Here is a 25,875-nt window from a genome sequence, read left to right on the forward strand (position 1 = left end):
TCCTCATAATTTTCTCAATTTTCTGCATTTCTTCTGCTGATCAGCATCTTCAGTTTGGCAGTCTATGACAGGCTTTGCTGAATTGTGCTAGTGGGGGTTAAGTGCCTGAGGGTTTCTAATCTCTTCTCTGATGTCTCTAAAGGAATGCCTTCTGAGTTGCAGCACATTTGTCTATTTTTAAACATGTGGAGACTCAGTGATATCTCAGCGCTTTGTGCCTTTCATGTTTTTCTAAATAGCAAAATTGAAAACTCCTAAATTTACTTATAGCACTGTTTATAGTGATGAAAATTGGAAACAAGCAAGATGATCAAGAGGGATTGGTTAGATAAATCACCCTGTGTCTTCCACAACCATATCATCCAGTGACTCAACTCTTTTTTCCTTTAATTATAGAACCCCAGGAGAATCCAAGGAGATAAGAGCTCCCTTTCTAGAAAAATCCACATGTGTTTTGCATTAAAGTTTTCATAAATGTTTTGAATATTTGCAAATGTACTAACGTTACCTATAAATCCAGGAGTGGTTCATAATCATTTTATATAAGGGGACTTCAAAAAGTTAATGAAAAATGGAATTAAAATATAAAAATAAGAAACATAAACTTTATTTTCCAATACAAGCTCCATTAAGTTCAAGACGCTTTCATTAACAATGATATCAGCCACTTAGCCCATCCCTAAAGAACTGGGGGTCCTGGGAGATTAATCATGTCAATACAGTCTTTTTTAAACAATTAACTGAAGAAAAACTGGTGCCATTTACAGATTTTTTTTTTAAAGATTAGGAAACAAAAAGAAGTCAAGGATGAAAGAGCCAAATCAGGACTGTAAGGTGGCTGCCTCATATTTTCCCTTTGAAACACTTGCAGAATTGCCCTTGTTTGATGAGAGAAATGAGCAGAAGCACTGTCATGGTGGACACTCTGGTGAAGTTTTCCTGAGTGTTTTTCTTTTAAAGCTTTCGCAAAACTTTCTCAAAACACTCTCAAAGAACAATAGTTCTTTTGCCCTCTAGAAAGTCAACAAGCAAGATGCCTCAAACATCCCAAAACACTGTTGCCATGACCTTTGCTCTTGAGTAATCTACCTTTGCTTTGACGGTACCACCTCCACCTCTTGGTAGCCATTGCTTTGATTGTGCTTTGTCTCTAGGATCATAGTGATACTGATCTAGGTACAATGGTTTGGGCACAAATCAAATGGAAAGCTTGCTTAACTTTAATTTTTTAGTCAGAATAGTGTATGCTGAACCAATTGAGATGTCTGTGGTTTTCTGTTGCTTCTGCTGGTAATCGTCAGTTCTCTTAAATTAGGGCATGAACAAGATGAATTATTTTCCTTGAAAATTGATGTGGATAGTCTGCTGCTGCAGGCTTCATCGTCAGCATGGTCTCTTCTCATCTAATAATGAGTTATCTATTTGTAAACTGCTGATTTCTTCGGGGTGTTGCTCCCATAAACTTTTCATAAAGCATCAGTGATTTCATCATTCTTCCACCCAAACTTTACCATAAATTTGATGTTTGTTCTTGCTTCAGTTTTAGCAGAATTCATCTTGCTCTTATAGGAACTCTTTTCCAACTGTCATATCTTTCTTAGTGCCTTAGACTAGATCCCATTAGATATGCTATGACAAGTTAGTACGAGTTTATTTTCGTGAAAAAGAACTTTGAAATCCACACATTTTTTTCATAATACATATTTTCTATGGACTTTCTGAAGTCCCTTAATATACTCTTGATGTAACGAAATACTCTGTAGGCATAATCATTATATATTTTTAATATAAAAAGCTGTTCAAAATATATTATCTGAAGAAAAACAGGTTACAAAACAATGCATACAGTATTTACTCTTTGAAAAGAACAGTTTGTGTATGTGTGTGCATGTGTATCTATATATATGTGTGTGTGTATATGTGTGTGTGTGTATGTGTATAGTTATATTAAAAATAAATTTGGGGCCAGGCATGGTGGCTCAAGCTTGTAATCCCAGCACTTTGGGAGGCCGAGACAGGCAGATCACGAGGTCAGGAGATCGAGACCATCCTGGCTAACCCGGTGAAACCCCGTCTCTACTAAAAAAATACAAAAATAAGTAGCTGGGCGAGGTGGCGGGCGCCTGTAGTCCCAGCTACTCGGGAGGCTGAGGCAGGAGAATGGCGTAAACCTGGGAGGCAGAACTTGCAGTGAGCCGAGATCTGGCCACTGCACTCCAGCCTGGGTGACAGAGTGAGACTCCGTCTCAAATAAATAAATAAATAAATAAATAAATAAATAAATAAATTTGGACAACTGTCCAAAAAATACTAAAGTCATTTCCTTCTGGTGGGTCAGTTATAAATAATTTTTTCTTCTTGTTTATTGTAGTGTTTCCTAGTACTTCTAAAATTAACATGTATTATTTGTGAAACTGAAAAATAGATGGTAATAAAGAGTGGTACAGAAAATAGATGCCCTGAGCACTTACTGTTCAGCCTTTTAAAATAAAACTACTTTATTAAGGTATGATTGACACACAAAAAGCTATACATATTTAATGTATACAATCTGATGAGTTTGGAGAAAAATATACACTTGTTGCCCAGCCTTTTTATACTGTCTGGTTTTTATGGCTCTTTGGTGGTAGAAATAATTTAGTAGTTAAAAGAAGATCCTATAGCAAGCACTAAAGAGAATCCGAAGGGTTAAGTATATAGTTGATCACTTTTTCTCACCATAATCATTGCCATTTTTATCACTGACCTAAATGACATATTAAAAAATTCCCATTCCTCCCCTGCCCCTGCTTTCAAAAGCCATATGCATGCATTGTAACAACATCAAACGTTACAAAAAAGTACGACTTTGAAAGTGAAATTTCTTTATAATTCCTCCTCAACCCCAATGGTAGCTGTTAATGGCTTAATCCATATACACCATTGCACACACAAGTTTTTCTATTTTTGCTTTTGTTTTTAAACAGGGTCTTGCTCTGTCGTCTAGGCTGGAATGCAGTACCGTGGCATGATTAAGGCTCACTGCAGCCTCGACTTCCTGGGTTCAAGTGATCCTCCCAGCTCAGCCTCCAGAGTAGCTGGGACTACAGGCACATACCACCACGCCTGTCTAGTTTTTGTATTTTTTATAGAGACAGGGTCTTGCCATGTTGCCCAGGCTGGTCTCGAACTCCTGAACTCAAGCAATCTGCCCACCTCAGCCTCCCAAAATGCCCAAAATGCTAGGATTACAGGTATGAACCACTGTGCCCAGCTTGCTTGTTTCTTAAATGAAAATAGAATTGACGTATATTGTTTTATAACATGCTTTTTTATTTCGTGTAAAATTTATTTTGGACATCTTTCTATGTCAGCTCATAGAACTCAGTCTCATTCCTTCTTAAACACTTGCATGGAATTCAGTTGTAAGGAAGCATCATAATCTATCTATAGTCCTCATGTCATGGATCCAGTTTTTCAATATTATGAAAAATATTGCAATGGAAATTCTTGTATGTACATTTTTGCACCTTGAGTATTGCACAGTGAGAGTATTTCTGTGGTGTAGTTTCCTAGAAATGGAATTCTTATTCTTAATATTGTTTTCACCAGGTAACTGATTTGCAGTCCCATTTTCTTAATCTGTGTGATACCAAAACAGCCACAGAATGCAAAGAGCTGAGCTGTCCAGTTGGTTGTGGACTGAAGTTACTCAGAGCTCCTGCTTTACTGAACAGCTCAAATGTAAAGAAAACATGACTTTCTAAGTCTGCGGCATTCAGTATGTTCGCGTTAATTTAATCAGTCAGAGGAAAATCTATCCCGGAAGAGAGTGTGTATCTCCACCCGAAACCCTCTTCTGATTTCTATTTGAGAGAGAGTGAAGCCCAGTGACTATTCTGGACCATATGTAAGGACTAGTGAGGCTGTCACTCAGAATGCCAACTATGTTGGCAGTGGAAAGACGTAAGCATCATTCCAAACATTATTGTTTTGGTGATTCAAGATACTTGAATTATTAAAATACTGATGGCATATTTGGCCTCAAAGGTGATCCAAAGCCATTTATCCCTCTCTCCCTCCCACATCTGCATAGATCTGCCCCACAAATAAAAAAGTATGGCTTTTCCAGCCCCACAGGTTAAGAATTTCCTCTGCATACAGAAATGATTATGAAAATTAAGCCAAAACATATCCATACAATGGGATGCTATATGGTAATGAAAGTAAATAAACTAACCTATGTACGGTTTCATGGGTGAATCTTTTTAAAGAAAGTTGAGTAAAAGAATAAAGATACGAAAGAATTTATACAGTATAACTCCTGGATAGTTATCTGTTGCTGCATAACAAATTATTCTAAAGTTTCTTGGCTTGATACAACAAAAATCATTTATTATTCATAGTTTCTGTGGGTCAGATATTTGGGAGTGGTTTGGAGCGAATCTGGCTCAGGGTTGCTCATGAGCCTACAGCCAAATGTCATCTGGTCTGCAGACATCTGAAGGCTTGACTAGGGCTGGAGGATCCCCTTCTGTGGTCACTCAGTCACAAGGCTGGCAAGATGGTGCAGGATGTTGGTGGGAGGGATCAGTTCCTATCCACATGGGCCTCTTCACAGGACCACTTGACCTTTCTACTGGTCCTTGCCGGAGTAAACACATGGAAAGAACTAGAAAGAAACCTCAATAACTTTTTATGACCTAGCATTTGAAGCTGGTCACACAGACTAGCCCTGATTCAATGTGGAAAAATAATAGGCGGTAGGCCAGGATCATTGGAGCCATTGTGGAAACTGACTACCACAATTTCATTTATAGAAGAAGATCTAAAAATAGGGAAAAATGAACTATATTGGTTAGGGAGGCACACTTAAGTGTTAAAACTTAAAAGCAAAAAAAGGAATGATTACTATAAAAGTGGTTATCTCTTGGAGAAAGGAAGTTGTGAGTGGGCAAGGATCATTATTTGTAAAAGAATACATTTATGTTTTATGCAGTTTTCCTTAAGTGTGATATATTTCATAATTTTCAAGGAAAGGTCATTTCAAAATAATAAACTAAAAGAAAAATGACATGAGAAAAAGGAAGTATTCATTTCTCTAAAAATAATATAAAATTAGCCAAAGTTCTCATATGTTCCAGACAATTACATTTATGTCTTTATTTAGTACTCACAACAACTAATGTGGTTCTATTAACCTGTTTTTACAAATTAAAAAATAGAGAATTAGGGTGAGTTAGATATCTTGCCCAAGGTCATACAGCCAATAAATGGTGGAGCCAGGACCCTTCTGATGCAGAAAAGGAGGCCAGACTATTGGTATACCTTTAAAAACTCTATTTTTGCCTAAACTAAACTTTTTTATTTATTTATTTATTTATTTATATTGTTTTTGAGACAGATTTTCACTGTGTTGCCCAGGCTGGAGTGCAGTGGCATGATCTCGGCTCACTGCAACTTCTGTCTCCGGGTTCAAGCTATTGTCCTGCCTCAGCCTCCCTAGTAGCTGGGATTGCAGGTGCCCGCCTCCACGCCCTGCTAATTTTTTGTAGTTTTAGTAGAGACGGGGTTTCACCATGTTGGCCAGGCTGGTCTCGAACTCCTGACCTCAGGTGAGCCATCCCCCTCGGCCTCCCAAAGTTCTGGGATTACAGGCATGAGCCACTGTGCCTGGCCCTAAACTGGAAAAACTTTAAAAATCCTTAGCTGGGTCCGTTAACTAGTCTTTCTCAGTATGTGACTGGCACCAGTATGTTTAGTACCATGTAAGTACTAAACAGATATTTTTTTAAATGAATAAAAAATACGGATAGATTTATTTATTTTGCAAAAATCTTGGATGATGCTGGTTATGCGTCAAACACTGTTCTACGCACCTTACATGTATTAACTCATTAGTCCTCTGACCGTCTACTGGTGTCCACTCTAATTCATCTCTAAGAGGTAAGGTCCTGGGTAACTTTCCTTCTTCATTTGTCCCTAGGTGTTGTGTTTCTAACTTCTTGACCTTTAACCCCTGAATCTTGCTATTTTAACACATTACTCTGGCAAGTCAATTCAATAGCAGTACATTGAGCACCTATTCCTTACCGGGTTCCAGCGGAAAATTGAGATGAATGTATTTTCATCTGTAGCCGAATTAATGAATGCTTATCGTTTAAAACTTTCAGACAACGTTTTGCATTAACATGGAAGGGAAAGTCAAATCCCTTGAGGTTTATCCCTGTAAACTTCACCACAGGAAGTGTATCTGCATCTTGGCTTATTGTGCTTCTTATTTCAGTAACCTTAATATGTGCTAAATATGCTTTTTTTTTTTTTTTTTTTTTTTTTTTTTTTTGAGACGGAGTCTCGCTCTGTCGCCCAGGCTGGAGTGCAGTGGCCAGATCTCAGCTCACTGCAAGCTCCGCCTCCTGGGTTTACGCCATTCTCCTGTCTCAGCCTCCTGAGTAGCTGGGACTACAGGCGCCCGCCACCTCACCCGGCTAGTTTTTTGTATTTTTTAGTAGAGACGGGGTTTCACTGTGTTAGCCAGGATGGTCTCGATCTCCTGACCTCGTGATCCGCCCGTCTTAAATATGCTTCTTTCAGTTACTTTTCAGCATATTTATCCAAATCACTCAGCAGCAAGTCTTAACATGTTTGCCTGTTGTTTGAAAGATCTCAGCTCCTTATCAGGAATGCCACTGGGACACAGGCTAAATTCTGCTCTGATAAATCAATTCAGGCTAGGATACAGCCCTAGTGATGAAGCAGTTAGTTATTTTGTTCAATCAATATTTGCCTATTTGTTACACATGAACACTATGGAAAACCTAGTCAAAATCCCATTTTCATGTGCGTTATCTTTGTTATTACTGAAAGGAGCCAATGTGACTTTGCTAGAAAACATTTTTTCTTTTCCTTACAGCTAATTTATTCCCTCATTCAATAGACAGTTACTGAGTATCTATCATGGGCATGGTCCCATCCCTGTAGGAGCTCACAGTCTGGGCAAGGGTAGGGGTATACTGGGTATGTGTGTGATGGTGCTGGTGGATGTGTATGAAAAGTTATGTAGATAATTATAATCCAGTGTATTACAGACAGTGTATGTGAAGGATCTAGGAATGGGGTCCAAAACCAACCTGGGGATCTGGTGAAGGTTGGTAGAGTTGGGCAAGGCTTCCTGAAGAAGGTAACACCTGATTGGGTTTTCTCTCTCTCTGTGTCTCTCTCTCTCTCTCTCTCTCTGTCTCTCTCTCTCTCTGTCTTTTGAGATGGAGTCTCACTCTGTAGCCCAGGCTGAAGTGCAGAGGCACGATCTCGGCTCACCACAACCTCTGCCTCCAGGGCTGAAGTGATCGTTGTGCTCAGCCTCCCAAGTAGCTAGGACTACAGGTGTGCGCCACCACAGCCAGCTAATTTTTTGTATTTTAGTAGAGACAGGGTTTTACCATGTTACCCAGTGTGGTCTCGAACTCCTGAGCTCAGGCAATCTGCCCACCTCAGCCTCCCTAAGTGCTGGGATTATAGGCGTGAGCCACTGTGCCAGGCCTGATTGAGTTTTTAGTCTAAATAATTGCTTTAGGCCAAAGGGGAAGAGAAAAACAGGCTGGCAAATTCTGAGAACTTGAAGCAGTTTGGGGTTATTGCAGTTGCTTAATATGAAACTCAGGGGGTGATCTGAGAGGATGAAGGGAGGGTGGGTGGACCCAGGACATGGAGAGTTGGGTATCCAGGGTTAAATAGCTTGGCCTTTACTCTTTAGCAATGGGAATCCTGAAAGGTTTCAATCAGGGAAAGGGGAAGGTGAGATATGTATTCTAGAAAGATACCTCTTCACAAAAGTTTCAAAAACAGAAGTGCTTTTTGGCCCAGCAATTCAATTTCTAGGAAATTAATGTGAATGGGACTTAGCTACTAGGAAAATAGCGATGCTATCTTTACCTATAAGAGTGAAATCTTGGAAATGAAATGAAGGTCCAACATTGCAGAGATTAAAAAAATAAATTCTAGTAAATGTATATAGTGGAAAATATTATATATTCTAAAAATAGTAAAATAAATTTGTAGACAAGGAAAAGCACATAATAAATTCAAGACAGGGAAAAGTCAGTGACAACACTGTATATTCAGTGTGATCTCCTTTTGAATATTTCTTTATATATCTATACATATATATGAACATACTGAATTACATATGACTAGGTATAAATATCTGAATAGTAGGATTACGAGTGCTTTTTTCCTCTTTACTTATCTGCATTTTCTAATTTTTAAATAATAAATATTATTACTTTTCTAGTATAAAAATAAGTTTATTCAGAATATTTTACATAAAAGCAAGTAATGTTGCTTTGGTAGCTGTGTAAAGGACGACAGAGAAGCAGCAATGCTCACTTTGAAGTTTATATTCCTTCTTTTGTTACATTATGTCATGAAATATTTTGTGTTCTCCTTCTTGCTCCAATCCTGTGAGACACTTTGGAATAAGAATTAAAAGCATGAGCCTCAGTACCACTGAGTTACTGCTCAGTGTTAGGTTTGGAGTCTCTAAGTCTACATCAGGGTCCAACACCTCTTTCGCTCCTGCCTTAGTAGCTCTGGGGAGACAACCATCTCTTGCCATCTGCCGGGCTGGGACTCATGAGCTACAAAGGCACTGATTTGTTTTAAACAAGGTAAAGCCACCCTCAAGCTCAGCGCTGACTTCTGAACCCTGTTGACTCTTCACAGTTGCTCCATTGCAATGAGTTACTCTTGAGACCTATCAGAACATCATTTCTAACTCGTTTAAGTCACCTTGCAGAGCACAGCCAGTCCTTTCCTTTATATGGCCTTTTATATTCAGATCCAAGCTCTTCAAAGTTCACATTGGATTGTTTTCAAATTGTCTTCTTCTCATTTTTGTTGTGATTTCATTCAGCCTGGTTCGATGTCATCCCTTAAAGCGGTGGTTCTAAAATTCCTACATGCATAAGAACTAGCTGGGCAGCTTGCTAAAAATGCAGATTTTTCATCCCCACCCCTTGGCGATTCTGATTTAATAGTTCTAGCTCTGGGTTTGGAACTCTGCATTTTAATGGGCACCCTAGGTGATTCTCATGGACATGGCTCATGGATGACACTTTGAGAAGGGCACAACACCTTCCTCTCCTGATTCGCACAATATAACACTCTTCCCTTGCCCCCTTGCCCTCTGCAGTGGCTCTAGAAAAGTACATATATTTCAAGAATAATATATTTAGAAGTTAGCAGTTCATGATCCACAGACTCCAGGAGGAGCCACAGTAGACCACAGGGTGGTTCTTGGTGCCTCTGAACTTGCAAATGAAATTTCTATTGTGCACTTCTTTTTTTTTTTTTTTTTTTTTTTTTTTTTTTTTTTTTTTTTTTTCCGGTTAGGAGGTCTGCAGCTTTCAACAGAGTGTCAGAGAAATCCATAATCCAAAAAGTTAAAAGACCCTAAAAATCCATTAAACAGATTTATGCCTTGAAAATTAATTACCTTCCTATTTGACATGTTTCGTGTCTAAACTTTGTGTAGCTTAAATTATTTTTGGGGAGCAGGGCCCATGCCTTGGCATTTATCCCACTGCCCTGGCACACATAGAAAGCAGGTGCAGCAAACTGCGCTGTTGATCATCTCCTCTCCCCAACCCCATCATCCTGTTTCATTGGTATTTTCCTGTTATTTATATTTTTCTTCATGTATACCTATCTCACCCTCTTTTTAGATAACCGGATAGCCTCCTTACTGTTCACTCCTGTGCTCATTACAATGTATTTCAAATAACAGAAACAAAAGTTGAATTGTGTTTAAGAAGGGTGGGGAATGGGAAGATTTTTGGGTTTTTGGACACATGACTGAATATTCCTGCCAGGGAGGCTGCAAAATAGGTTTTTTTTTTTTTTTTTTTTTTTTTTTTAATTTTATAGTCTCTAAAATAGAGAAAGAGTTTTGGATAGCTAGCATCTTTTGCAGTTAGGGCTTGGGCACAAAACCTAGAACCACCAACTGGATTGGAAGATAAGCAGGTGAAGTAGCCAGGACTTTGCCGAATCCATTTTGGTGGTGGATGGTGGTAGCAGCATTTTGACAGTGTCCTGTGTGCAGTATTGGAGGTGCAAGCTATGATGTTTAGTGACACAATAGTGGTGGGAGGTGTAGTGGTGTGGGTGTGCCTTCACTAGACCAGTTCTATGGCATAGATTTTGGAGTTGTTCCCAGTTTCATGGCTTATAAGCTAGAGTCTGCTGCCTTTCCTTAGGTTTGGTGAGCTACTCAGTAGACTTTTGAAGATTCCCTTCTGCTGAAATACACCCTAGTTAGTTTCTGCTGGCTCTTTATTTCCAAACATATCAGACACAATCCTGCTTCTGTATCTTCATCATGTCCATTTTCTCTTTTTGAATGACATGCTTTTTAATCTAATTTCATCAGAAATTGCAACCCATTTAATAAACTGTTGTGATAGTTTCCTCTCTCTTTTCTTACTTTATTTTTTAAAAAACGTTTGATCATGAAAATTTTCAAGCTGACACTAAAGTAAAGAGAATAGTACAGTGAATTCCCATAACCTGTCACCTGGCTTCAACATTTTACCATTTACATTTCATCTTTCCTTTCCCATGCCTTTTTGGGGACAGAAGGAGAGGAGATGGAGTATTTTATGGCAGCTCCAAGACATCATATCATCTCACCCATAAATACTTTATATGTATTTCTAACAGAGTATAAAAATGAGATAAGCATAACACTCTTATCATGCCTAATACAAATTAACAATAATTTTAAAATATCATTCAATTCCAGCCCATGTTCAAACTCTCCTAGTTTTCCCCGGAATGAATTTTTTTTTTTTTTTTTTTTTTTTTTTTTTTTTTGAGACGGAGTCTCGCTCTGTCACCCAGGCTGGAGTGCAGTGGCGCTATTTCTGTTTACTGCAAGCTCCGCCTCCCGGGTTCACGCCATTCCCCTGCCTCAGCCTTCTGAGTAGCTGGGACTACAGGCGCCCGCCACCACATCCGGCTAATTTATTTTGTATTTTTTAGTAGAGACAGGGTTTCACCGTGTTACCCAGGATGGTCTCGATCTCCTGACCTCGTGATCCGCCTGCCTCAGCCTCCCAGAGTGCTGGGATTACAGGCGTGAGCCACCGCGCCCGGCCCAGAATGAATTTTTACAATTGGTTTGTTTGAATCAGGGTCCAAATAAAGTCCACATAAGGTATTTCAGTGACATGTCTCTTTTTTCCTGTCTACTTACTTATAATTTTTAGTAGATATGAAGTCTCTCTGTATTGCCCAGGCTGGTCTCAAACTCCTGGGATCAAGCAATTCTCCCACCTTGGCCTCCCAAAGTGCTGGGATTATAGGAATGAGCCCCGAGGCTAGCCTCTAATTTATTTTTTTATTGAGATATAATTCACATGCCTAATGTGTCTCTTACATCTTCTAAAACCTTTACCAGTTCTTCCTTCCCCTTTATTTCATGCTATTTACTTTTTGAAGAATTTCTCAATGTCTCACAGAATTTCTAAATCTCTGTGTTGTCTGATTCTATTTTTGTGATGTTATTGACAAGTTCCTCTCTCGCATTTTTTTTTTCCTGTGAATTGGTGGTTAAATCTAGGGGCTTGATTACATTCAGTTTTCATATACCCTAGATTTTTTTTTTTTTTTTAAGATGTAGCTTAGTCACATCTCCTCCAGAAGTCTTAACATTCCTACCCTCAGTGATTGCTCTTTTCTTAGACCCTTGTATTTATTTATCGCTCTTGTTATCCATTAAATCCTGCCCATTTCTATTCCTAAAAAGTCAAGGACCATGTCCTATATGCAGGGACCACATATGTGTCATCATTGCTATTTCCCCATACCTAGGGCACAATGTGCCTGGCACAGAGTGGGTGCACCAAAAATAGCTGTTGAGCTAAGAGGATATGAGAGTCCAAATCATACACCGGGTATCTGCTGCTTAGCATTGCTGCTTTATGTGTGGTTTCTCATTGTGTTACAAGCCTTGACTTAACTTGTGGACTGTAAGCCTCATGAGGGCAGGGAGGAAGTCAAATATATTTTTGTACTCCAGGTACCTAGCACATTGCCATACCCATACCTTGCACATATTTAGTATGGAGTAAATTGGGAACCCTTGCCTATCCATCTCTGAAGGATTTTTGTGAGCTCAAATAAGAGATGCATGTGACAAGTGTATGTAAAAAGTAATGTATTACATAAATACATGTAATATTACTGACAATTATAATCTGTAGTCATTGCTTTTGTACCTTTAATAGATTTAATACATTTAATACATTTAGTTTAAATGTATGGATCTAATGACTGTTATCATCTATTTTTCAAAGTGGTACCTAATCCTAGGGCTCAACTCATTAATGAAGAGGGATTACAGGGGACATCTATCAGGTGACCAGCTTTTGGTTATGTGGATTAATGGTATAGCAATCCACAGAAAATCATCCATTTAAAGGAGTGAAATATTTTTTATGGTGATTACGCAAAGCTCTTGTGGTTGCAAGTGACAAAAAAAATAGTTCTAGCAAAAAGGAATTTTTTTTTGTTGATATATCTAAAAAGTCCAAGGATATCTGACTTCAGGTATGGTTGGAACAAGGAAGTGAAACAATGTTGTCATACTTTTTATTTTTTATCTTTGCTTGTCTCTGATTCTTTTGTTGATCTTATCTCATTCTCTTCCATTTCAGATTAGCTTCCCTAAGTGGCCATGGGTAAGTAGCTCCAGATTTTCTTCCTTCTAGCACCAGGCTTTAAAAGCAAACAGTCTTCTCCTATTGCCCTAGCAGAGAAGTCCTAAGGAGGACTTCTAGTCATGTCAAGGTCCCCTGTCCAGTCTTAAAGGAATCAGAATGCACTGGGTAGCAGACTGCATTGTAATGGATAACCCAGCCATGTGTAATAGAAAAGTTTTCCTGAACAAGGAGTAGGATGAGACCAGAAGAAAATGTATAGGAGAAAAAAATAACAGCTATCTGTGTGAACCTCAGGACAACCTCAGCTCAGAAGTCTGCATCCCGGAGATCTCTCTTCCGGGTTTACTTAGTTGGAGATGAATTCAGGGGTCTTGGTTTTCCTGATTTTTTTTTTCCTTTGAGGTCAGTCCCTTGGGTCTGGAAGGTCACTATTTGATGTAATAAGTGATGGGTAGACTGTTTCATTGCAGATCTAAAGAAGTTATAAACTGCAGTTGTAACATAAAGTCTGTGATAGCCTTCAATGGGTCAGTTGAACAAAATTATGCACAGTTTTGTTTCTATCTGTATTTTCTAAGAAGAGGATCCATAGCTTCCCTCAGATTAAAAAACTTCTGGTGAGCCCAAAGATTAGGCAGCCTCCAGTGTTTCTCAATGGGGATACATACCACTGAAATTTGGACAAGAAAGTTTGTTATTGTGCAAGATGTTTAGTGTCTCTGGCCCATACCCCTTAAATGTCTGTAACATCCGTAAGTTATTATGACAACCCCTCCTCCCATATTCCAAGCACTGATAATTGAGAGCCCAGATGAGATTAGAAGTCTAGACTGCATGTTTTCTTCATGTTTGATCTTTCTTCTTTCTCTGCCAGAGAACATGAAGGAAACAAGTTTTCTTTGTTTGCTTTTGACAGCTAATTTCCAGCAGTCCATGTATTAAGGAATCTAGGATCCCACTTTTATGAGCACAAAACTCCCACTTTCCTTATGTGTGTTCTCAGGTATTCTGACTTATTTTAATGGTTCCAGGGAAGGGCCTAAAAGTCGTATGTTGGGGATCAATTGTTATTCTGAAAAATTGGTAATTGCTACTGCAACCTAGTGTGCCTTTTGCACTTTTTCCAAATCTCTTTGAGAACTCCAGCCCTAACATCGATCCATCTCACTGGAGATCTTTTCTGATGTGAAATTAAAATGTTTCAGTGGGAGGCAAGACATGCAAAGGGGTAACTCCTGGAAGGTGCCCAGTTGTCACTGTAGCCTCTTTAGAGTTTTCTCCTAGGACAGTCATTTTGTTTATTAATTCTAAAAGGCCAAACACCAAGATGAGATGTTAATCTGAAAGGAAAAACTTCAAGACCTATTAAAGAATGACCACTGAGAAGGGTTTTTATAGATTGCAAATCACTTTCTCTTACATTTGACCTTGCAACATCTTCTAAAACTGGTTTGCCAATCTCTTCTTTTATGGATGAAGAAATGGAGGCTTCTAGGAACCAAGTGACATTCTCAGGATTGCACAGCTCTTCTTAGAAGGGCTGGGGATTTCAACTCTGAGTCTTATACCTTTAAATGCCACTGTAACTCTATACTGCCTCCCTGATGCCTCAAAACACTTTTAAAAAGAAGGAACACGTCCTACTGGAGCTAATCAGAGGAAAGGAACTAGAAGTACAAATGAGCCACAACAGAGAGTTTTAAAATTCTCTTCCCGAAGTGAATTCCGGAAAGCTCGGGAAGGAGTCGACACTTGTACATCTTCAGTGCTGAAATGCTAGGAAAAACCTCATTTGAACTCCCAGTCAACTGAGTAATTAAAAGCAGAGAGCAACGACGCTGTCTGTAACTTTGTGCCTTTTTAAATTAACCGAATCTTTCAGTTGCTGCTTTAGATTAGAAGTGGCTACTTGGATAAAGGGGAAAGAGCCATTCAACTGATGAATAGTATTGTAAAAGTCCAGACTTTAGAAAAGGAACGCACAAGAACAATTTCTCCAATAACGTTTTCATTACAAAGCGAAGGAAAGTTCTTCCTCGTTGTTCCAATCCGAGGACAAGTTGATGTGTCGCAGCAGCCCAGGGAAGCATGCGGGCTGATAGGAAGTCCTTTTATTTTAAGACAGGCTCGAATGCTAAAACTTTCTCGTGCCAAAACCCTTGACTATCTTATTTTTAAAATAAGCACTCGGCGTGCCCTCGCAGATGTCTGAGCTGAGAGGTGGGAGTGACGGTAGAAGAGCAGTCTGTGTCCGTTCTTATTCATATTAAGTAGCCAATTCTGTACCCTTGAAGCAAGTGGGGAGAGAGGAGGGAGAGGAGCTGCTGACATTGACAATGAATCCAAACAGGAGTTGCACTAGCGGTGTCCACCACGTTGCCGCTCCCCCCGCTTAGCCTTCTGGGAGCTGTAGTTTTAGTGGTAGATGCTCCACAGGCGAACTGGGAATGCCCCACCCGGGCCGAACTACAGATCCCAGGCGGCGCTCGGCCGCCGGCCCCTCCCGCCCGGGTAGGAGTGTAAACTCCCCGCGCTGGGGCGGGCGGCCGCGAGCCGGCGAGCGGGCAGAGCTCGGCGCTGCGCGGGGGCGCACGGCTCGAGGGACCCAGGCCCAGCTACCTTCCGTCCGCCCCCGGGCTCTATTCTCACTTTCCAGTAGTGGAAGGACGGGAAGCAGGAGCCATGCAGTCGGAATCGGGGATCGTGCCGGATTTCGAAGTCGGGGAGGAGTTTCATGAAGAGCCCAAAACCTATTACGAACTCAAAAGTCAACCGCTGAAGAGCAGGTGAGTGGTGACAGCTGGACAGAGGCGCAGCAGGCGGCTGGGGGCCACTGCGTCTGCCACTCTGGGGCGAGGAGAGCGGATCGCGGGAGCTCTGGGACAAGGACCCAGTGCCCTTGCCCCGGGGCAGAGGGCGAACTGCCCCCCGCAGTTGGGGGCCGCGCCCGCTCGGCCCAAGTGCGCCTTTAGGAGGCTCGGATGGAGCGCACTTCGGAGGGCGCTGTGGGTCGTCGGGGACGAAGCGTCCAGGCGCGGGGACCCTCGGCTGGGGATGCCAGCTGCTGAGACTGAGTGGGGGCTGGGGAACGATCTGGCGCTATGTGGGGGAGGAGGAGCGCCGGGCCGGGACGCTGTCCCGGTGGGATGGGGGAGAAAGTTCTAGTGAACCCCCTTTCTGAAGATCCCAGCGGGTTGAGGGCTCGGAGAGGGAAGCTTTGGGTGGGTTAGGATGCGACATTGGAGGGAAGCAATTAGTTAGCTTGGAGTCACCTCTTGGGAGTCCGGTCCCTGTGGGGAAATTAGTCCCTGGGCTCCTGCAGGTGAGGTTTCTCTGGGCTTCGCCTCTCACCTCCAGACCGCTGCAAGCGGGCGCGGGAGGGGCCAGGGCAGCGGTGGGCGTGTCCCCTAGTCCAAGTTAAACTCCCTGGAAATCCCATTCAAATCCAGGCCTTCACTGCAGAGGGGAAATGAGCCTTGGTCTTGGGGGTTACTGGGAATGTACCCCGCTTGGCAGAGACACGTGTTTAATTCGCTGGGGACTTCAAAAACTTTTCAGGAGAGGAGTGAAGACATCCACTGCTGTGATGCCCCATCCCCTCTAGTGCCCACTTCCTTTGAGCCACCCTTTTTGCTGCCTCCATTCCCACTTGTCTGTCGAAATGGATTGGGTGTCTTCCATTCTGTCTGTCCGGCTGGCACTCTGGACACCTCGTACTTCTCATTTACGGTGGTTACTAAAAGGGACATGGTCAATGGAGGCTGGAATAGCAGAGAAGGGTTTATTTACACCCCTCTAAGCTGTGAGCTGGGATAAGGCTATCATTGGAAGGATCCAGCAGGACTTCTGCACCCGGCTGTACCTTGCTGCCCTGCCCTTCGCTGTGGGTGGAGCCTGGGTGAATGGGCCTGGGCGGCAGAGTGGGAGAGGGTCCTGAAATGAGGGTGAGTGGAGCAGGGCAACTGAATGAGGAGCCAGGTGGTGTAATCTTGGCCTCTGGCGAGCACTGGGCTGATTCTTTTTCTAGTGGAAAGTGCAACCAGGTTTATTTCCTTCAGGGCTGTGGCAGGACTCTTTATCCCAGTTGGGGAAGAAAATCTGGGAACAGCGGACCTACTGACTGCCATTGCTGAAGAAGCCTCTTTGTAGATGCTTCATGGCAGATTGGAAGGAAACCGCCTAAGCAGTTCGACGTATAAAACCAGCCTTTAGTTGGTGGTTTTTCCTCATAATGGCTGTTTTGTGTGTGAGCATAGATTGTGTGTGTTGGGGGCTGGGGGTTTTGAGTAATATTGTGTGAAGGGTATTGTTGGTTATGCTCATCAGGGCTTTATCTGCATTCGGCTGAAGGGACCAGTGTTTTACTGGGCAGTCTCTGCTTTTGCTTCTATAAGCAAATGCTTACACGGCCAGAATGAGGGAATGAGTGTGTGTGTGGAATCCTGAAAGAAATAAATTAACCGGACTGTTTGGAACATTTCTGATGGTAGCTGATACATAACATTAAATCAGTTTGAGAGAGCGAGGAAAATACCATCTGGAAAAACCCAAATGAGTGCCGTGAAACTCATGTTGGACGATTTGGGCCTGTTCTTTTTCAGAGTCAGCAAAAAAGACTTGTAAGGGTGAACGTCCTCAGTAGCTAGCTAGCAGGCACGTGTAAGGAAAAATGTGGGTATGTGGGAAGAAATGGCTTCACACGTTAATGCTAGAAACAGGTGTGGGCCTGAACCAGCAGGGAAAGGAAGGCTAAATTAAAAAAGTTGTTGTAAAACTTGTATATGGAGCACACACATGCTCTTTGAAATAAACCAGTTAAATAAAATCTGTGAATAAATATATGGAGTTGGCAACATTTCTCTATACTGTTTTCCACAGTTGTCTAAGGTATTGTCGTCGACATCTGTTGTGTGACTTAAAAGGGCTACACATTGTTCAGGGCCTTCTCTCTCATTGCTTTTTGTCTTATGTCTTTGCTGGGGCACCTCACTTCTTATAAGTCTTTGCTGGAAAAAGTTGAAATTGGTATGTTAAGACTGCTGTAGCCGTTCTGCCTATCAACTGTCTTCTCTGGATTGTCCAGAGTAGTTAGAGTTGAAAATATGTCCAGAATCTGCCCGCTACCAACTCCTTTGCTACTACTTTGGTCCAAGCCACCATCAGCCCTTGCCTGGATTATTGCAGTAGTCTTTTAAACTGCAATGTCCACATTTAGTGAATTTTCAGTACAGTAGCCACAATGTTCCTGTTAAAACTGGTTCTCAATTGGAGGTGATTTTGCCCCCAGGGGTCATTTGACAGTGTCTGGAGACATTTGTGATTGTTACAATGGAAGGGATCATTATCCATCTCTAGTAGGTGGAGGCCAGGGATGCTGCTAAACATCTTACAGTGCACAGGACAGCCCCCACAACAAAGGATTATCAGGTCCCAAATTGTTAATAGTGCTGAGGTCAAGCAACCCTGTGTTAAACATCAAGTCAGATCCTGTCATTCTCTGCTCAGAACCTGCCAATGGCTCCTAGTTTCTCCCAGTAAAATTCCAGGTTCTTAAGATGTCAGCCCTGACCTTCTCTCTTGTTGCTTGCCTCCTACCTCCCTCTGCTGCAGCCAGGCTGATTTCCTCACTGTTTTTGGAATACCCCAGGCCCTTCCACCACTGGGCATTTGTATATTGCACTTGCCTTGACCATCCTTTGCCCAGACAGTCCCAGTCCTCACTCCTCCACCAACCAGTAGGTGCCTGCCTCCAGGAGTCTTAAGAACATTAAGTGTGACATTGACTGTGGGAAAATATTGGCATGGTGCCTGGCACATAGTAAGTGCTCAGGAAATGTTAGCAGATGTTGTTCTTGTTATTTTCTTTACAGTTCTTTCTTTAAACATCATTCCCATCACACTGATAGTGTGACCCTTTTTGACCACAGCACTTGCAATTGCCATTCCTTCAAGGTCTCTGTCTTCCTTGTCCAGCTATATATTTTTTCCCATAGGGCTTGTATTATAATCTACTGTATAATTTTCCAATATGTTATGTTTAGTATATGTTTCTCCACGCTAGACTGCAAACTCCAAGGGAACAGGGTTTTCCGTTTGTTCCTTGCTCACTCTTGTGTCCCCACAGCCTAGAACAAAGTTTCTCAACCTCAGTGCTATTGATATTTTGGGCCAGATAATTCCTTGTTGTGGATGGTTTTATGCGTTGCAGGATGTCCAGCAGCATCCCTGGCCTCTTCCTATTAGAGGCCAGTACTGCTGCCTCTATCAATTATGGCAACCAAAAATGTCTCTGGACATTGTCAGACGTCCCGTGGAGGGCAAAGTCACCCCCATTTGAGAACCAGTGGCTTAGAACAATGAGCGACACAATAAACATTTGTTTGAGTATGTGTTGCTTTCTTCCTTAATACCATAACCCACTCAAGGTAAGGCATTTGGTTTTTGTTTTTGCAATGAATATTGTGTTTCCTTTAAAATAGATACTTACTAGACTTTCTCCAAAGAGGAATTTATATATTGTTCATTGGGGCTTACCTCAGATATTCAAATCTTTCATGAGTAAGGACATGTTTCATTTCTAACCCAGACATCCTTGCCTTTAGGAATCTGAAGTTGCTGGATTTAGATTATGTGAATCTCATTTTGGTCATATTGGTGGTTAAGGCTGTGTCATGGGAAGACACACACTATGGGAAAAGGTTTTAATGAATTGTTTGCACGCTGTTTCCTCCAGTAAGGTTTGAGAAACCTTCGTGTGTTCTCCTGGGAACGAGATCTGAATGGTGGGTGGCAGAGGAAAAGCGCTGAATGTCTAGAGTGAGCCCAGAATTCACATAGGCATAGTCATGGCAGGGAAACAAATGTGAAACTGTTGAATGAGCTCCTGGGAGCAGAGGAAGTCTCTACAGGTCTTTTGGACCTAAAAACATTTTAAAACATAGTAGCATCTTTCAGGCTCATAGTCCTTTTGTTTGGTTTACTCAGTGCACATGGCTTTGTAGTTGTTAATGTCCTTTTCCTGGACAGACTTCACGGTTGTCTTAATTTAATTCCAATTTCTTCTTAAATCTTTAGTACTATTTAGACAGCTGTTATTACATTTTCTGCAAATTGGAAATGGGAATGAAAGTGAGTATTAGGTTTATCATGGCTATACGGGATATAGCAGTGATCCCCAAGTGCTGATTCACAAAGGTGTGTGAACTTTTAAAGGTTCGGGGTGAAATGAGAAAGACAAAGACTGTTGTGTCACATACCTACATATATTTGGGTATAAGGCCGCTGCCATTTCTTGGACTTATGCTGAGATGTTTTTCTCCTGTCTTCATATTAAAAAATGCCCTTTCTTTGATGACATAATAATCCATTCTTGGCAAAACAAAACTGTCAATCGTTTTTTGATTTCTGAGAGTTTTCTTGATTTTTTATTTTTATTTTTGGTCTGTCCACTCTGCAGGGAACCACTAGCATAGAGATAAAGAGCCTTGTTCTGGCATCAGTGTCTGTCCCTAACTAACTGGGTCACCTCGGGCAGTCTAGGTGATGTCTAGTTTCAGTTTCCTCATCTGGCAAATAGGGGCCTGCCTCCAGGAGTCTCAAGAATATAAGTGTTACATTGACTGTGGGAAAAATATTAGCATGGCGCCTGACACATAGTAAGTGCTCAGTAAATGTTAGCAGATGTTCTTGTTGTTATTTTCTTTATTACCTAGCAGTGAGCCTGGCATTTTGGAAGGTGTTTGCATTTGCTTGACTGTGGTTGTCTTCTCTAAGGCAAGTGTTATTATGCAGTACAGTTCTTTCAATGTTAGTAAATTCCTTTTTTGCTTTTCTTCTAATAAAGTGTTCAGATAAATATTTTGCACTTTATAGTTTTCATTTAATCATAACAATTCTTTTATACTAGTTAAAAAAACTGACAATTGTGACATTAGTGTATCTATAAAAATTCATGTTCAACACATATTTATTGAGTCCTAGTATGTGCACATTAATAACTAATAACGATGGGTCACATTTATTATGTACTACGTGTGAGCCCGTTCTAAGTGTTTCTATGTGTGTATAACATACTTAATCTTTGTGAAATCTGCATGAGGTGATCATAATAAATAAAAACAATAATGATATTAATTATAATTTTAAAAACAACACTTATCTAGTGCTTCCTATGTGCCAGGCACTATTCTGAATATTAACTCTGTTAATTCAACCCTGGGTGTATGTATTAGTTTATTATTCTCATTCTACAGAGAGGAAAACTGAGGTATGCCAAGTCGGTGGGGCCTGGATTTAAACTGAGGCCATATAACTGTAGCCACATGCTCGTGTCCTCTAGTCTGTACTATGCCTGGTTGATCGTGCAAAATTCAAAGATACATCATACTGTGCCCTCCCTGTGTAGTGATGGAGAGAGAACTCATGGATCCAGCTAATTATACAAGGCAGAGTGTGGTCCCTGTGGCGGGGTGGGCATCAGCAATTGGGGGCATTTAATAGAGGAAGGGGATCTGGGGAGGCAGTTTTGTGGACAAATAGGAGTGTTTGAGTTTGGCCTTCAAGGTGAAACAATAGTCAAGTGTGTTTCTCTACACTATTAAATAAAATGTTAGACACCTTGGAGGGCATGATCCTAAGGTAGACGTTTAGGGTTTCCGTTTGCCTTTTAAACTTCTAACCTTTCTTTAAGCTCTTGTTTGTGGTCTCCAGGCACCTGATGATACCTCATGGTGGCAGAGAGGCTGCAATGCATGTGGACAAGTTGAGAGGGAGCCCCTGCTTAAGTGCTGTCTGTGGTCATTGCTTTGCCACTTAACCACTACATCTGTGTTCAAGATACTTAACTTCTTGGAGTCTCAATTTCTTTAAGCTGTAAAATGAGATCAATAGAACCCACCCTCTTAGGGTTGGTAGAACTTTTTTTGTTGTTGTTGTTTGAGACAGAATCTCGCTCTGTCGCCCAGGCTGGAGTGCAGTGGCGCAATCTTGGCTCACTGTAAGCTCCACCTCCTGGGTTCACACCATTCTCCTGCCTCAGCCTCCTGAGTAGCTGGGACTACAGGCACCGGCCACCGCGCTCGGCTAATTTTTTGTATTTTTAGTAGAGACAGGGTTTCACCGTGGTCTCGATCTCCTGACCTTGTGATCCACCCGCCTCGGCCTCCCAAAGTGCTGGGATTACAGGCGTGAGCCACCATGCCGTGCCGGTAGAACTTTTAAAACTAAGCAAAAATGTATAAATATGTTTAGCATAGCACCTAGCACTGTTAGCAAATGAGATTAATTCCTCCTTTTCTAGTAGAATTTTAATATGATAGCAGTTTTTACCCTCCTGTTAAGAATAACTAAAACATATATAGAATCATGCATCCAAAACAAAGTAGGCAAGATTGAGGTGCCTCAACCTGCAGATGTTCAAATCTAACTATGTAGATTGGTTTTGTAGTATGATTAGATGGAATGCTTGATTAAAGTGGGATTCTCAGTCTTGGTTTTGTTTGTTATTGGAGAGTTCCTTTTCACGATTACTACTATTTATAGATTTTATTTAAGTTGATGTATGTTTAATTCCCTTTGAGTTCTGCAGTGCAGTTTGCACAGGCTGATGTTTATATCTGCTCCAGTTGTGCAAGAAGTGGAAAATATCCTTTTTTTAGAACAGATCACATGTGCTTACTGTCAGGAATAGGACCTCAGTGTAAAAAAATGTATCTTGGGACAAATCAAACTTACTAAATTTCCCCCTCCAACTGCTTTGTTTTAGGACTGGCAGTATTAGGATAAATAATAGGAAAAAAAAATCCTTGGCTACTTTTTTTTGTCAACTTTCAAGGACAATAAGTGAGAGTTTCATTTGTTTTGTGTGTGTGTGTATGTGTGTGTGTGTGTGTGAGGTATAAAATGTACTTTGCTGAGGGTTTGTCTAATCAGAATAAATTATAAAAATATGTTTGACTACACTCCAAGTATGCATTATTTGGAGAAAATAATCATGAAGACAGGTCAAAGATACTAAATGCAGTCACCACAAGCTTTTGATAATGTAAAGGCAAATTTGCAGTTTATAAGAAAGTTTTTGTGAGTCTAGTGAACATTGTGTACTCCGAGGATAGGAATTATACCAAGGGTTAAGTCTACATCTTTATTGAGACAAACGAGGTCGAGAAGACCCACAAGGAGGTCTGGGATCTCTGTTAAAATTTCTGCACCTCCCATTCTATTGCAAATGATCTTAGGAGGAGGACTAGGTTTGGCTTCTCAATGGTAAGCTTATTTCTCTAGCCCATTTCTACAGTGTGGCTTTCTTATTTCTTCACTTCATCTTTCCCTCCTGTGGCTTTGGATGCATGCTGTGAAGAGTAAAGAAGTATACCTTTAGAGTGTTCACCTGAGACCCCTGTCCTGGGATTCAGAGTGATGAAGCTTTTATCTTTAATGGTGGACATTTCTGGGGGCTTCTCAAGCACTGGGTGCTGAATGTCAGTCTCTGTGCTGGCCATAGGGATTCCCGTGGAGAAGCAGATGGGTTCCTTCTATCATGGTGCATACATCTTGGAGGTGGCGCACAGTTAGCAATGAACCAAATACATGAGCAAGATGAGTTTTGCTACCTGCTATGGAAATTAAACAGAGCATTATTGGTAGAATGTGCCTGTGAAAGAAGGGGGCTTTTTATTAGGTTGGATGACCAGGAATGACCTGTTGGAATAAGTGATTTTGAAGCAAGACTGAATATCTGACATAAAGGCACAAATCCAGACACCACCACTCACTAGTTCTGTGACTTCGGTCAAGTTACCCAACCTTTCTGAACTCCAATTCCCTCTTCTATAAAATGGAACAGTTGCTACCTTGCAAGGCTGCTGTGAAGATAAAAGGTAATGTTTGTAAAGCAGCTAATATTAGACTTGAGGCTTAGTAGGTGTTCAGGGCTACCCATAGGACTGAAGTTAATATATGAATAGTGGAAAAAGAAACACAGACATTAATCTTTGTTATAAGTGTTTATAACTTGGTCTTAAATGTTTTCCTAATGTTGAGTGAGTCAGAGATTCATGCTTGTCTTTATAAACCTAACCCTGGACTAAAAGAGGAGATGGGTCTTGTTATTTTTATTATCCTTTTTTCCTCTAGGATCATCCTACTTGATGTCATCCCTTGTTCTCCTGACTGTTGTTGTCCTGACATAATTCATGTCTGACCATAGTTTTTTGGGGCTGGATTTTTAATTACTTTTTTTGGTGTTAAGGAGAGGCCCAAGTAATTGAAGATTAAAAAGGAAAGCCTGAGATTGATTTCACAAAACATACACGCCCACCATGAACAAATAACCAGTGTAGAACTCCTGACTCCTAGTCCTGAGTTTCAGTCCTGACGTCATGCTTCCTGTCCACTCTGTTGTGAAAATGTCAGTGTTGGTGCAGAAACAAAAAAGAAGAAGCTCTCCTCCCACATACCACCTCCAGTGTTCACCAACTTTGACATCCACAGGAAATGGCGTGTATTTAATTTGACCTCTTTAAAAACAATCTTCAAAGCATTTGGATTTTAGTAACTGTGTTCTTTGATTCAAGTACCCACGGAATGATTTCTTTCTTTCCTTCCTTCCTTCCTTCTTTCCTTCCTTCCTTCCTTCCTTTCTTTCTTCCTTCCTTCCTTTTTCTTTTCTTTTTTCTTTTCTTTCCTTTTCCTTTTTCCTTTTTCCTCTTTTCTTTTCTTTTCTTTCTCACTCTTTTGCCCAGGCCGGAGTGCAGTGGCATGATCTTGGCTCACTGCAACCTCTGTAGAGGTTCAAGCGGTAGTCCTGCCTCAGCCTCCCAAGTAGCTGGAATTACAGATGTGTACCACCGTGCTTGAATAATTTTTTTGTATTTTTAGTAGAGGTGAGATTTCACCATGTTGGCTAGGCTGGTCTCGAACCCTTGACCACAGATGATCCACCTGCCTTGGGCTCCCAAAGTGCTAGGATTACAGGCATGAGCCACGATGCCCAGCCAGAGTGATGACTTTCAAAAGGAAAAATCCTGGGTTGTGTGAGAGCAAATATTTTAAATCTAAATGCATGCCCTGTAGAGGGCACTGGTAGAATCCTGTCACATAAGAAATTGTGCCTCATTGAGCAATTTCAGGACGGCATCTGTGGTCTTCACCCTCCCCACCCTTGCCTGTTCTCCAAAGTGGGGTAACTTGCTGACTCATTCACACACATTCATCAGTTTTCCCATGTGATTAAGGGCATCATTGGAAAAGTGGTTGTCCCCACTGTTGGGAGAAAGCATAGCTTATATTTGTAGAGTAGGTTTCCTTCTGGGAAGGTTGACTTGCCTCAGTGGAAAGAAGACTTGAGGCAGAGAGGTTTCACTTAGCCTGGTGGCTGTGGTTATATATGAAATTATGAAATGACAGACAGGAATGCTATATTTACTTTGGTACCTTTACCATAAAATGTTCCTAAATACTAACTGGTTCTAGGAAGCATGTTTTTCAAAAATGTACGTTTGATTTTTACAGCTGGATATTTGAAATTCGGTGAAAGGAAATGCTCATGGAAATCCTAAAGATGATTTCCTTGTTTAACTCAGGACCTAGCTCAATCCTGGTGAAGGCTACCAGAGATCCTCACTGAGATGCAGCCACACTGTACCTCTTGCCTGCAGTGTGTCCTAAATTCGTAGCGATAGTGCTCTAAAACTGAGTTCATGAACCAACACACAAGTATGTCATTGGTCAAATTGTAACATTCCCTTCCATCAAAAGGACTAGGTATATTTTTGTCATTGTTTTGTTTTGTTTTTAGCATTTGAATTTTTTCAGCAAAAGGTGGAAAGGTATTATTTCAGTATTAGTTTTCCTCTGTTGTATTAGTGAGCCTGCATAGTTGCACCATCTAAATTTAGGATCCTGGCACCTTAACCAATAAGAACTCTTTGTAACTAATTCATAATGCTTTTGGCAGAGAGCGCCTAGAATAAACATTAAAATAGTGTTGGCCAGTTAAGGTCATTTACTTTCAAGGGAAGAGGGTGACCCCAAATATGCATTCTTGAAAATTCCATTTATTTATTTTTAAATGAAGACTTTACAATAGCTTATGTGAAGCAATACCTAAAAATATAAGCAACTGGCATGATTCCTGGTCACATTCCAAATAAAAGTTTGTCCATTTGCTGCAAAG

General features: G+C 41.0%; 1 protein-coding gene across 4 annotated transcripts in view; it reads left to right on the forward strand.

Annotated features, from left to right (window-relative positions):
• Positions 1-15,226: 15,226 nt before the first annotated feature.
• MITF (melanocyte inducing transcription factor) overlaps positions 15,227-25,875 on the forward strand; it is a 222,795-nt gene continuing 212,146 nt past the window's right edge. For 3 of the 4 annotated variants that reach the window (XM_050778544.1, XM_050778543.1, XM_050778545.1), the window contains exon 1: positions 15,248-15,487. In XM_050778544.1, the coding sequence (XP_050634501.1) occupies positions 15,384-15,487 (104 nt within the window). In that variant the 5' untranslated portion in view covers positions 15,248-15,383. Of the gene's footprint in view, positions 15,488-25,875 lie in introns of all 4 variants that reach the window. The other variant, XM_050778542.1, reaches the window with a different exon arrangement.

This window comes from Macaca thibetana, chromosome 2 (genome assembly GCF_024542745.1).
Source record: "Macaca thibetana thibetana isolate TM-01 chromosome 2, ASM2454274v1, whole genome shotgun sequence".
NCBI classification, from domain to species: domain Eukaryota; kingdom Metazoa; phylum Chordata; class Mammalia; order Primates; family Cercopithecidae; genus Macaca; species Macaca thibetana.